The 12,385-nt window shown below is 48.3% G+C and overlaps 1 protein-coding gene across 12 annotated transcripts in view; it reads left to right on the forward strand.

The window, feature by feature from the left end:
• TMCO4 (transmembrane and coiled-coil domains 4) overlaps positions 1 to 12,385 on the forward strand; it is a 131,452-nt gene that overhangs the window by 20,246 nt on the left and 98,821 nt on the right. For all 12 annotated transcript variants that reach the window (XR_004228626.1, XR_004228627.1, XM_031934620.1 and 9 more), the window contains exons 3-5: positions 403 to 589; positions 10,317 to 10,491; positions 11,247 to 11,274. Coding sequence is in view for 10 of the 12 variants with exons in the window: in XM_031934620.1 (XP_031790480.1) it covers positions 411 to 589; positions 10,317 to 10,491; positions 11,247 to 11,274 (382 nt within the window). In the remaining 2 variants the exon portion in view is untranslated. The remainder of the gene's footprint in view (positions 1 to 402; positions 590 to 10,316; positions 10,492 to 11,246; positions 11,275 to 12,385) is intronic.

A 12,385-nucleotide genomic window follows, 5' to 3' on the forward strand; every position in this document is an offset into this window, starting at 1 on the left:
TTTTTTTTTTTTTTTTTTTCTTTTGAGATGGAGTCTTGCTCTGTCACCCAGGCTGGAGTGCAGTGGTGCGATCTCGGCTCACTGCAGAATATCTTTTATGAAGTATCTATTCAAGTCTTTTGCCCATTTTTAAATTTGCTTCATTTCTTTTTCTTAATGACTTATTGGAGTTAGTTGTTTGGATACTGTGTATAGACCTTTGTGGATACACATATTGAAGATCCCTCCCTCCATCCCGGTCTGTAGTGTGTGTTTTCACTCTCCTAAAGGTGATGAAAAGAAGTTCTTCATTTTAATGATGCCTACTTTATCAGCCTTTTATGGTTTGTAAGTTCTGTGTTGTGCTTAAGTAACCTTGGCTTACCTCTGGAAGCATTTCTCACTGGGAATTTTCTCCTGCAGGGCTGGGAATGGCCACGTGGAACAGGCCATGCCAGAAGCTGCCTCAGCAGCCTCTGGTAGCTGAACCCACTGCAGAGGGGGAGCCACACCTGCCCATGGGCCGGGAGCTGACTGAGGCCAACCGCTTCGCCTATGCTGCCCTCTGTGGCATCTCCCTGTCCCAGCTATTTCCTGAACCTGAACACAGGTGAGTTCTTCTGTCTCACAGAGGGAAGGTCATGCTTCTTCAGGGGAACAATTACGGGCAGCCAAACAGCCTGCCAGGCACCATGAGGCAATGCAGAGAGGAGCAAGTCATTGTCCTTGCCTCTAAGGCAGGGGTCTCTAACCGCCAGGCCGTGGACCAGTACTGGTCTGTAGCCTGTTAGGAACCTGGCCGCACAGCAGGAGGTGAGCAGTGGGCGAGCAAGAATGACTGCCTGACCTCTGCCTCCTGTTCTAAGCATTTTGTCAATACTAAGCCACATGGGCTGTATCCTTTGCTACTGACAAAGCCCTTCCAGGTACATACCGTATGGTCCCATCTGTAGATGAAGAAATCTAAGCACAGAGAGGTTGAGTTGTGGCGGCATTAGATTCTCATAGAAGCTCAAACCCCATCGTGAACTACGCATGCGAGGATCTAGGTTGCACGCTCCTTATGAGAATCTAACGCCTGATGATCTGAGATGGAACAGTTTCATCCTGAACCCTACCCGTGCTGGGTCCCTGGAAAAATCATCTTCCCTGAAACCAGTCCCTGCTGCCAAAAAGGTTGGGGACTGCTGCTCTAAGGAACTCACAATCTGGTAGGGGGATAAGACATCCCCTTGTTCGGTTATTTACTCATTTATAAGTTCACCAAGTATTTTTTGAGCACCTACTGTATGCCAGGTATGATTTGAAGTACATAGAAGGTAAATGTGAATGAGACAGATACCATCCCCCAATCAAGTAGGACACCGTCCAGGAAGGGATAAGATATTAATATTTATTCATTCATGAAACATGCATTTGTTGAGCCCCTACCATGTGCTGGGTGTAGCACATGGCCCTGTGGAGGAAACAAAGATAAGCGAGGCCCAGCTCCTGCCCTCAAGGTGCTTACATCCAGGTGGGGGTGCCCAGGTGGCTGATTGTAACAGCAGACAGATACAGATAAGTGAGTGCTGTAATGGGTTTAAACAAGGGGTCATGGGAGCAAAAGAATGACACTGTTATATTTCATCTCTATCATTGCCAGTGTCTCCTGTGTGTGTGTTTAAATCACATATTTGGAGTCAGAATAGCAGAACTGTTAAGAGCATGGGCTTTGACCTTAAAAAATTCTAGAGGGGAGAGTATGGAGGCAGGAGGGGGCCAGTTAGGAGGCCAACGAAGTCATCCAGGGGAACCAGGACAATGACCAAGTGGTGGAGAGAGGACACAGATGGGACAGACTTTTCTCAGGGAGAATGGAGTTGACTTGGGAAGAGGTTGAGTGTGGCGGGTGAGGCAAAGGCAGGAGTTCACTAGGGCTCCAAAGGTTCAGAGGGGGAAGAGAGTGTAGGCGCACAGAGATACCGTTACTAGGACAGGGAGCACAAGATTGGGGCCAGGAGATGGTGAGAAACTCTTGCATCTGCTGTGTTTTCAAGACATGGCCCCCACCTATACTCAGTGGTCCCCCATGAGTAAACTTCGCTTATGCCTTGGGTCTTAGCTGTTTGGGGTTTTTGTTTTTCTGTCTTTGTCTCTCCACTGGACTAAACAGTTGAACATACTTAACTCCTTGGGGGTCACCTCCAGGAAGCCTTCCCTTATCTGTCCTCCAGACCAGGGCATTGTTCCACCTGTGTGCCCAGGGACCCATCTCTGCAACCATCACACTGCATAGGAACTCTCCATACCTGCTACCCCTCCAGTCTGAGCTCTTGGAGGGCAGGGGCTACCTTGTTCATCCCAGTGCCTTGCACACAGCTCAGTATAGCAAAGATAACTGGTAACAGTTCGTGAAAAGAAGAGGTAGGTTCATGCTGGCTTTGTGAGCAAGGAGATGGTCCATAGGCTCTGGACTCAGATCTGGGTTCAAATCCTAACTCTGCCACATTCCAGTCGCATGTGACCTCGAGCAGTTTATTTAACTTCCCTAAGCCTCAGTTTATTTATCTGTAGAATGGGGCTAATGATACCCATGCTGCAGGGTGATTGCAGGAATTAAATGAGATGATGTAATCAGGCGCAGTGGCTCACATGTGTAATCCCAGCACTTTGGGAGGCCTAGGCAGGTGGATTGCCTGCGCTCAGGAGTTTGAGACCAGCCTGGTCAACATGGTGAAACCCCATCTCTACTAAAAATACAAAAATTAACCAGGCATGGTGGTACACACCTGTGGTCCCAGCTACTCGGGAGGCTGAAGCAGGAGAATTGCTTGAACCTGGGAGGCAGAGGTTACAATGAGCCAAGATCGCACCACTGCACTCCAGCCTGGGCGACAGAGCATGACTCTGTCTCAATCAATCAATCAATCAATCAATCAATCAAGAGATGATGTAGACAAAGTACACATCTCAGTGCCTAACACATAGTAAGCACTCAATAAATGGCAGTGGTTGCTTGCTAACTCTTGCTAATTACTTTCTTTGCCCTAGTTTCTTCATCCAGAAAATGAAGATAATACCACACTTACTCCTACCACTCAGGATATTTTTTTGGCTTTTTGGTTTTTTCATTTTTGTTTTTTAGAGATGGGGTCTCACTCAGTCACCCAGGCTGGAGTACAGTGGTACAGTCATAGCTCACTGTAACCTCAAACTCCTGGGCCCAAGCAGTCTTCCCCTACCCCAGCCTTCTGAGTAGCTGGGACTACAGATGCATGCCACCATGCCTGGCTACCTTTTTGTTCTTCTAGAGATATGGTCAAACTATGCTGCCCAGGCTGGCCTCAAGCAATCCTCCCATCTCAGCCTCCTGAGTAGCTGAGATTACAGATTCGAGCCACTATGCCTAGCAGTCAGGCTACAAGTAATAGAACACAGTACTAAGAGAGATTTAACTAAGAGGAGATTTGTTTTTTTCACTTGACGAGAAATCCCAAGGTTCCAGAGTTGCTTCAGTGACTCAAAAGGTTTCTGGGGCTGGGCACAGTGGCTCATGCTGTAATCCCAACACTTTGGGAGGCCAAGGCAGGTGGATCACATGAGGTCAAGAGTTCAAGACCAACCTGGCCAACATGGCAAAACCCTGAATCTATTAAAAATATAAAAATCAGCCAGCCGTGGGTGGCACACACCTGCAATCCCAGCTACTTGGCAGGATGAGGTACAAGAATCACTTGAACCTGGGAAGCAGAGGTTGCAGTGAGCTGTGATCGTGCCACTGCACTCCTGCCTGGGTGACAGAGTGAGACTCTGTCTCAAAAAGAAAAAAAAAAAGGCCTTTGGGTTGGCTTCTGAACAATTCTGTTGGCCTTCCCCTCCTGATTACAAAATAGCTGCTGCAGCTCCATACATCACACCCTCACAGGACAAGGCCCAAGGCAGGAAGGAAGAGGGCAGGGATTCTCCCCAAGTCTCCCATCAGGGAGGACATTGTTCCCGAAATACCCCGAGAAGCCTTCTTTTGGTGTCATTGGCTAGATCTTGTCACCTGCCCAACCTGCAGGTACAGGGAAGCCCGGTAACAAATAAAGGCATTTGCTTGCTTTCTTTCTTTCTTTCTTCCTTTCTTCCTTTCTTTCTTTCTTTCTCTCTCTCTTTCTCTCTCTCTCTTTCTTTCTTTCTTTCTTTCTTCCTTTCTTCCTTTCTTTCTTCCTTTCTTTCTTCCTTTCTCTTCCTTCCTTCCTTCCTTTTCTTTCCTTCCTTCCTTCCTTCCTTCCTTCCTTCCTTCCTTCCTTCCTTCCTTCCTTCCTTCCTTCTTGACAGTCTTATTCTGTGGCCTAGGCTGGAATGCAGTGGCGTGATCTTGGCTCACTGCAATCTCTGCCTCCTGGATTCAAGCAATTCTCCTGCCTCAGCTTCTTGAATAGCTGGGATTACAGGCACATGCCACCATGTCTGGCTAATTTTTGTATTTTTATTAGAGACGGGGTTTCACCATTTTGGCCAGGCTAGTCTCGAACTCCTGATGGACCTCAAGTGATCTGCCCACCTTGGCCTCCCAAAGTACTGGGATTGTAGGCATGAGCCACCGCGGCCGGCTGGCTTTTGCTGTTTTCAGCCTCCATCTTCTGCCTACCAGGAAGAAGGGTCTGGGGAATTACTGCTTCAGAGAAGCTGTTGACAACACCATCCAAGAGGGTGATTGTAAGGAGGGTATGTGTTGATGGCCCTTGTGGAGCCTGACACCGAACTACTACCAAGCGAATGTTGGTTGGTCTTGTTAATAACGAAACTCCTACCTGATAAACCAGTACCTAGCCAAGGAGGAGTTTTGTGTACTTTGTTTCCATGAACAAATGTTTATGAATCTGGACTGTGTGCCAGGCCCATACTAGGTGCTACTTAGGAGGGCACATGAGGCAGTGAGTTACTGTCCTGAGTCTCCCACCCCTACTCCACAATATCCAAGCGTTGTTATAAGCACAGGTGGCTGTTGCCTGGCCGTAAGCATTTGCCGTGGAATGTTTCCTCCTTGAATGTTTCCCATTCAGTACGCCGGTTGTTTCCGCATGGTTGATCTGTTTTCTGATGCACAAAACATATTTTTAAAAAACGTCAATATTGGCTGGGTGTGGTAGTTCATGCCTGTAATCCCAGCACTCTGGGATGCCGAGGCGAGCAGATCACTTGAGGTTAGGGGTTCGAGACCAGCCTGGCCAACATGGTGAAACCCCATCTCACTAAAAGTACAAAGCTTAGCCAGAAGTGGTGGTATAAGCCTGTAGTCATAGCTACTTGGGTGGCTGAGGCAGGAGAATTGCTTGAACCCGCCAGCCTGGGTGACAGAGTGAGACTCCATCTCAAAAAATAAAAGTAATAAATAAATACCTCAATATTTGTAAAGCCCAGTTATGCTCTTGGTTTCAGTAATCTTTAAAAAACACTCTGGCAGTTTTTGTCCCCACGTGATATAAAACAACCCTCTAAAACATTTATTTCTCCTCCGTGCTGTCAACATCACAGATGCTGTTCCCTTTAATTAATTCCATTTGTCAAACATGGAGAAATTAATGGGGTACAAAAGGGATGGACAGACTTCTTCTGCCAAGGACCGGTTATTTTAGGCATGTGGGCCTGGCAGTCTCTGTCATAGTTACTCATACCTTTGCTGATCACAGCACAAAAGCAGCCACAGTTACTCATACCTTTGCTGATCACAGCACAAAAGCAGCCACAGACAGCAGGTGAAGGAATGCATCTGACTGTGTTTCAATAAAACTTTATTCACAAATAAGGGCTGCAGGCAAGATATGGCCGGTTAGCTATAGTTTTCTAAGCCCTGGTGAATGGGAGGAGCTTTGGACTAGGAATCAGGAAGCCTGGATTCCAGGGGAGGCTTTGTCCTGTCCCTGCTGTAAGAACCTTGAGAAGACATTTAACTAGCAGTCCTGGCCAGGCGCGGTGGCTAATGCCTGTAGTCCCAGCACTTTGAGAGGCCAAAGCAAGTGGATCACATGAGGTCAGGAGTTCAAGACCAGCCTGGCCAACGTGGTGAAACCTCATGGTGAAACCTCGTCTCTACTAAGATTACAAAATTAGATAGGCATGGTGGCGCACATCTGTAATCACAGCTACTTGGGAGGCTAAGGCAGGAGAATAGCTTGAACCTGGGAGGCAGAGGATGCAGTGAGCCGAGATCGCACCATTGCACTCCAGCCTGGGCAACAAGAGTGAAACTCTGTCTCAAAAACAAACAAACAAAACCCAGCAGCCCAGGTGTGCCATGTGTAAGATGGGGTAGGATCAAAGGGGATGTTTCATGCCCTTGCTCAGTGAGTGACCTGTGCGTGGTGGGTGCTCAGGGATGTAACCACTGGAGTGGGGTAACCTCTGCAGTGGGTATGCATAGCCTCTGGGGTCCCAGAGATGTAGGTTTGAATCTGGAGCTGTCACTTAACCTTTCTGGATCTAGGATTCCTTATCTCTAGAGTGGGGTAAATTAGTACCTCCCTTAAGTAGTACCTCTCTTCCTCATGGGGTCGTGGTGAGAATTAAGTAGCTCAAGGTGTACGAAGCTCTCAGCACAGGGACTGACAGACAGTTGCTCTACAATTGTTACCTGCTGTCATTGTTGCTATTGATTTTCCTGTATTTCCACTAGACCAACGAACACATTAGTAGAAATTATCAAGGCCCTGCCGATTTAAAATGCTACTTGTTATTTGGTAAATTGCTGTGCTGGCCCTTTACATATATATTTTTTCAAATTCATCTGTCCATGGAAAGAAACACATTACTATCTAGTGCTTTGTAGGTGCTAGGTATTGTTCTAAGCACATGACAAATACTTACTTAGTTAATACTTTCAACAATGCTATGAAATAGGTTTTATCATCTCCACTGTTTTACAGATAAGGAAACTAAGGCCCAGAGAGGTGAAGTTACTTGTCCAAGACCACACAGTTCGTGGCAGAGCTGGGATTTGAACCAGTCTGTGCTGTTTACCCCTGCACTCTTGTTAAGAGATGCTTCTCTATATCCCAAAACTTTCTTCATGTACAGCAGGGCCAGGCCATGCTGCAGCCCTTGGCCCTGAGCCCTTTCTGTATATAAATTTGCCTCTAAGTAATGTTCAGTTCAGTTAGCCATCCCCTCCCCAAATATGTACCTCATTACCACCCCAAGGTAATCCCAGTAAATTGCAGTGGGCAAATTATAATCACTGTGATAGCAGTAGCTAACATTTATCCAGGGTTCACTGGTGCCAGTGTTACCATGCCATTTAATCTGCCCAACTCTCTGTGAGGCAGGTCCTGTTATTATCCACATTATCTCAGAGGGAAATGAAGCTGAGAGGTAAAGTGAGGACACAAAGCCAATTTCCAGGGGAACCAGGACTCCCCCAGGTGGTTGAACTTCAGAGTCCGACTCTTAACGCCATCCTCCACCGCCTCCCTCTGCCACCTTGTAAATCAAAATAAAGATGCTAGCTAACATTAGTTGAGCCTCTACTACGTGCCACTTTGTATTTATCATCTCACTTCACCCTCAACCAACCTTGTGAAGTTGGTCTCTTGAACCCATTTTGCAGATAAGGATACTGAGGCACAGAGAGGTCATTACACTTTCCCAAGATGCTGTCTGCTAAGATTCCCCTTCAAGAATGAAGGACTTTCACCCCCAGCTGCTGGCAAGGCTGCCAGCACAGCCCTGAGCTGTCTGTACCTTTTTGGGCCTGCCTCAGCTGAAGGGAGCCACCTTGCCTGAGGTTCTGTCCCCTCCCTGGGGCACCTGCATCCGGTAACTGGCTGATGCACAGCTGTAAAGGCCTGGCCCTCTCACCCCACTGGGGGCAGTTCTGAAGGGTCATCCCATCTTTAGAACTCCCTGAAGGGGCTGCTGAGACCTCCCTTGAGACTGTATCACAGCTCAGCTGCTCCCTCTGCCCAGCCCCGCTTCCTCCCTTCCCTCCCCAAGGTGTTGATCCTAAGGGGAGCCCTAATCATCTCCATTTCAGGGCAGCTTCTCAGGAACCCGACCAGTGGTGAGGCCAGGACTTATTTTTTCATTTTTATTTATATTTATTTTATATTTTTATTTTTATTTATACTTATTTTATTTTTTATTTTTATTTATACTTTTTTATTTTTATATTTTATTTTTATATTTTTATTTATACTTATTTTATTTTTTTATTTTTATTTATACTTTTTTAATTTTTATTTATACTTATTTTTTATTTTTATTTATACTTATCTTATTTTTTTACTTTTATTTATACTTTTTTTTTAAATTTTTATTTCTTTTTCAGACAGAGTCTCACTCTGTCACCCAGGCTGGAGTACAGTGGTGTGATCTCAACTCACTGCAACCTCCGCCCCGGGTTCAAGCGATTCTTGTGCCTCAGCCTCCTGAATAGCTGGGACTGCAGGTACATGCCACCATGCCCAGCTAATTTTTGTACTTTCAGTAGTGATGGGATTTCACCATGTTGGCCACGCTGGTCTGAAACTCCTGACCTCAGGTGATCCACCCGGCCCCGCTTCACAAAGCGTTGGGATTACAGGTGTGAGCCACTGCGCCTGGGCAAGCCTGGGATTTACACCCAAGTTCCTCACAACTCCCGTCAAGGTCCTGGCCCCACTCTAAGGAACGTGATAGCTGGGCCACGTGGTGAAAGGGGAGGGGGCTCCTGACATTGCCCCCGCCACCCGGGAGCTCTGCATGTTTCTGAGAGGCCTGAGTGCAGCCTCTGCCCTACAGGGCAGAACCCAGTGTTGGAGTCCCAAGGCAGTGGGGTTTGAGGCAAGCTGGGACTCTGATTTTGGAGACAGACCTGGTTTCTGGTTGTCAGTCTTTTCCTGGGAGTGGTATAATCGCCTTCTAAGTAACTCTCCTGGCCCACATTGCCTGGCCCACCTGCCACCCAGCTGACTCCCGCTCCACAGAGGTAGCTGTGTCAGAAGTCTGGTGTGGACTCTGCCATCGTCCCCCCAAATGCTCTGGGCTCCCCACCTCTGTGTTTCAGCTCAAAGGCTTCCTTCTCCCCTAGAGGGGCCCTATCCCTTCCTCCCCTGGGGGCTCCTGTAGGACTGCACTCAAATGCCTGCTATGGACAGAGACCAGTGGTGGCAGTGCATGTGGAGGGCATTCTTCCCTTCACTTCTTCCACTTCCACAGCAGCCAGCGTTTTCCAGAAAGCATGTCCTTGGCAGCGGCCAGGAGAGCAGATGGCCTCCTCTGGGAAGCCTTTTCTGGTGGCTGCCGTCACTTCTGCAGGTGGATTCGAGGCTCCCTCTGTGGGCTGCATTGAACTGATCCCCACTTCTGTCCTAGGGTACCACACAGCACTCAGGTCACTTGGTTACTTGAGTGTCCACCCTGCTGTGAACTTCCTCGGATACAGGGTTTTGTCACCTTTATTCCTCAGCCCCTGGCACAGCCCGGGCCCAAGGCATGCAACCAGTCACCGTCCATTGTTCTCATTGCTGTGGCTTATCAGCCTCTTTGATAAAAGTTTTGGTGACAGAAGAAACCAAAATCCACATCACCTGGGCTGGGCACAGTGGCTCACGCTTGTAATCCCAGCACTTTGGGAGGCCGAGGTGGGTGAATCACCTGAGGTCAGGAGTTCAAGACCAACCTGGCCAACATGGTGAAATCCTGTCTTTACTAAAAATACAAAATTAGCCGGGTGTGGTGGCACATGCCTGTAATCCCAGCTACTCGGGAGGCTGAGGTAGGAGAATCGCTTGAACCTGGAAGGCGGAGGTTGCAGGGAGCTGAGATTGTGCCATTGCACTCCAGCCTGGGCAACAAGAGTAAAACTCCGTCTCAAAAAAAAAAAGCAAAAAATTAGCCCAGCATGGTGGTGTGTGTCTGTAATCCCAGCTTCTCAGGAGGCTGAAGTGGGAGAATCGCTTGAGCCTGTGAGGTTGAAGCTGCAGAGAGCCGTGATTGCGCCATTGTACTCCAGCCTGGGTGACAGAGCGAGACCCTGTCTGAAAAACAAATAAATAAATCTCCCTACAGTGACCTCTGTAGTTCCAGCTACTCGGGAGGCTGAGGCAGGAGAATCGCTTGAACCCGGGAGGTGGAAGTTGGGGTGAGCTGAGATTGCGCCGCTGAACTCCAGCCTGGGCAACAAGAGCGAAACTCCATCTCAAAACAAAAACAAAAAACAAATTCACATCACCCAAGATGAGGTCTTTGACTGCCTCTGTATTTGAGGGATCATAGTCACTAAGTCGTGCACGTGCCAGCCGTCCACATCTGTGACCACAACTAATCTTTACTTCCCAGTGGAGGTTGAGCTCTGAGGAACCTGGGGAACTAAGACCATGTCTGCCTTTCAGCTCCTTCTGCACAGAGTTCATGGTAGGCCTGGTGAAGTGGCTGGAGTTGTCCGAAGCCGTCTTGCCAACCATGACTGCTTTTGCGAGTGGCCTGGGAGGTGAAGGAGCAGATGTGTTTGTTCAGATTTTACTGAAGGACCCCATCTTGAAGGACGACCCGACGGTGATCATTCAGGTACACCCAACACCTGGTGGTGGCTGCTAGGGACAGTAGAACAAATCATTTTCTTCCAATGTTAGCCTAAAAAAATCACTTCTAGTGGGGTGGAGCAGTTGGAAGATAAAATATGTCATCATGATATCATATCATGATCATAGCTGATGTTGAATTATCATTATTAAATATTTACTCTTGACTATGCTCATACAATGCTTATTATGCGCTGGTACCTTTTCAAAAACTAACTCATCTAATTCTCAAAGTGACTTTATGAGGTAAGTAGCAGGGACATCCCCCATTTCATAGTAGTTGAGAAAACTGAGACACAGAGAGGTTAAGTAACTTGCCCAAGGTCACACAGCTGATAAGTGGTGGAGCCAGGATTTGAACCTTGGTAGTCTGACTCAGAGCCCACATTCTCCTAAGCCGTGGTGCCTCTTTTCAGAAGCAGAAGCTTCACTGTGTGCCCTTGAGCATGTCACTCACCAGCTCTGCCTGCAGTTAAAGCAGATAGACGCTTGTGACACAGACTGTTGGTGGGGAAAGTACGTGGATTTGAAATAGCCCCTTCCCCTCCTTATCTCACTACCTGAAGTCCTGATGTATTTCTTTCTTCGCTTGCCTGCTTATCATCTGGCTCACCTCTGGAATCCAGGGCAGTGGCTTTTTGTCTGTCTTGTTCTGCCAATTGGTAAGAGTCAATATTTGTCAAATGAGCGGGCTGATCGTATATCAGCTTTGTCACTGATGCCTGTTGTCTTCTCCCTCAGGACCTTCTGAGCGTCTCACTCAAGGATGGTAAGTTGATTTTCTAAGCTCTATAAATGATGGGTACCCATCTTCACCCTTGGCTAGCAAAGCCAGTGAGAGGTGCTGCCACCTGGGGCCGGGTCCCCCATGGCCTTTTGACTTCAGGAAGGAAAGGAACCTCATGTCATTGGTGAGCTGGTGAGCCCTTCATTCATGCCAGGACCACATGATGCTTCTCAGAGTTTATTTCACTTATTCCTCGCAATAGGCCCGCGGTTTTACCTCCTCAGTAACTCTCGAATCTGGCTCCTTCCCCTCTCCACCCAGGCCGCTAGTCTGAGCCACTGTCGCCCCTCCTGGATAACAGCAGGGCCTTCTCACTGGCCTTCCTACCACCCCTCTGGCCAGCAGTTTTCTCCCCACTCTGCAGCTAGAGTGTTCTTTTCAAAGGCCCACCTGACCACGCCACCTCCTTGTTAACTACACTCAGGAGAAAAAATCAGCCCCTATGGTGTGGCTCTCAGGCCCTAGTGGGCTGGCCCTTGTCCTGCTCCAGCCTCACTTCTGCTTTCAGTCCCCCTGCAGTGGGGCTCCTGCCACACCAGCCTCCAGCAGCTCCCTGAGCACGTGTGCTTTGCGGCTTTGCACAGACCCCTGGGCACATGTGCTTTGCAGCTTTGTATGCACCCCTGGGCACGTGTGCTTTGTGTACAGCAGCATCTTTGCACACACCCTTCCTGTGGCTGGAAATCTCCTCTTGCCCCTCTTTGCCTACTCACTTTTGACCTTTCCTTCGTCCCTTCACTCAGTCATCACCTCCCGGAGGAAGCCTTCCAGGTCTCCTGACTTACACGCTCCCAGCACCCGATGGACCGTGGTCACAGCTGTGCCCCTAGTTACGTGATTCTTGGATTGGTAACTGGTTTCCCACGAGACCACAAGGCACCATTTGGGCAGGGTCTGTGTCTGGTTTTGTTCACTTCCAGGGCCTGACCCAGCACCTGGCACATCACACATACTTGGTAAATATCTGTTGAATGAATAAATGAAATAGATCTTATGGCCCCATCGTATGGATCAGGAAGTCAGTTCAGAGAGGTTAGGCAGTTTACCCAAGGTTGCTCAGCACACGGCAGTGCGGACTCCCTGTGTTGGCTTC

Source organism: Piliocolobus tephrosceles, chromosome 1 (genome assembly GCF_002776525.5).
Source record: "Piliocolobus tephrosceles isolate RC106 chromosome 1, ASM277652v3, whole genome shotgun sequence".
NCBI lineage: Eukaryota > Metazoa > Chordata > Mammalia > Primates > Cercopithecidae > Piliocolobus > Piliocolobus tephrosceles.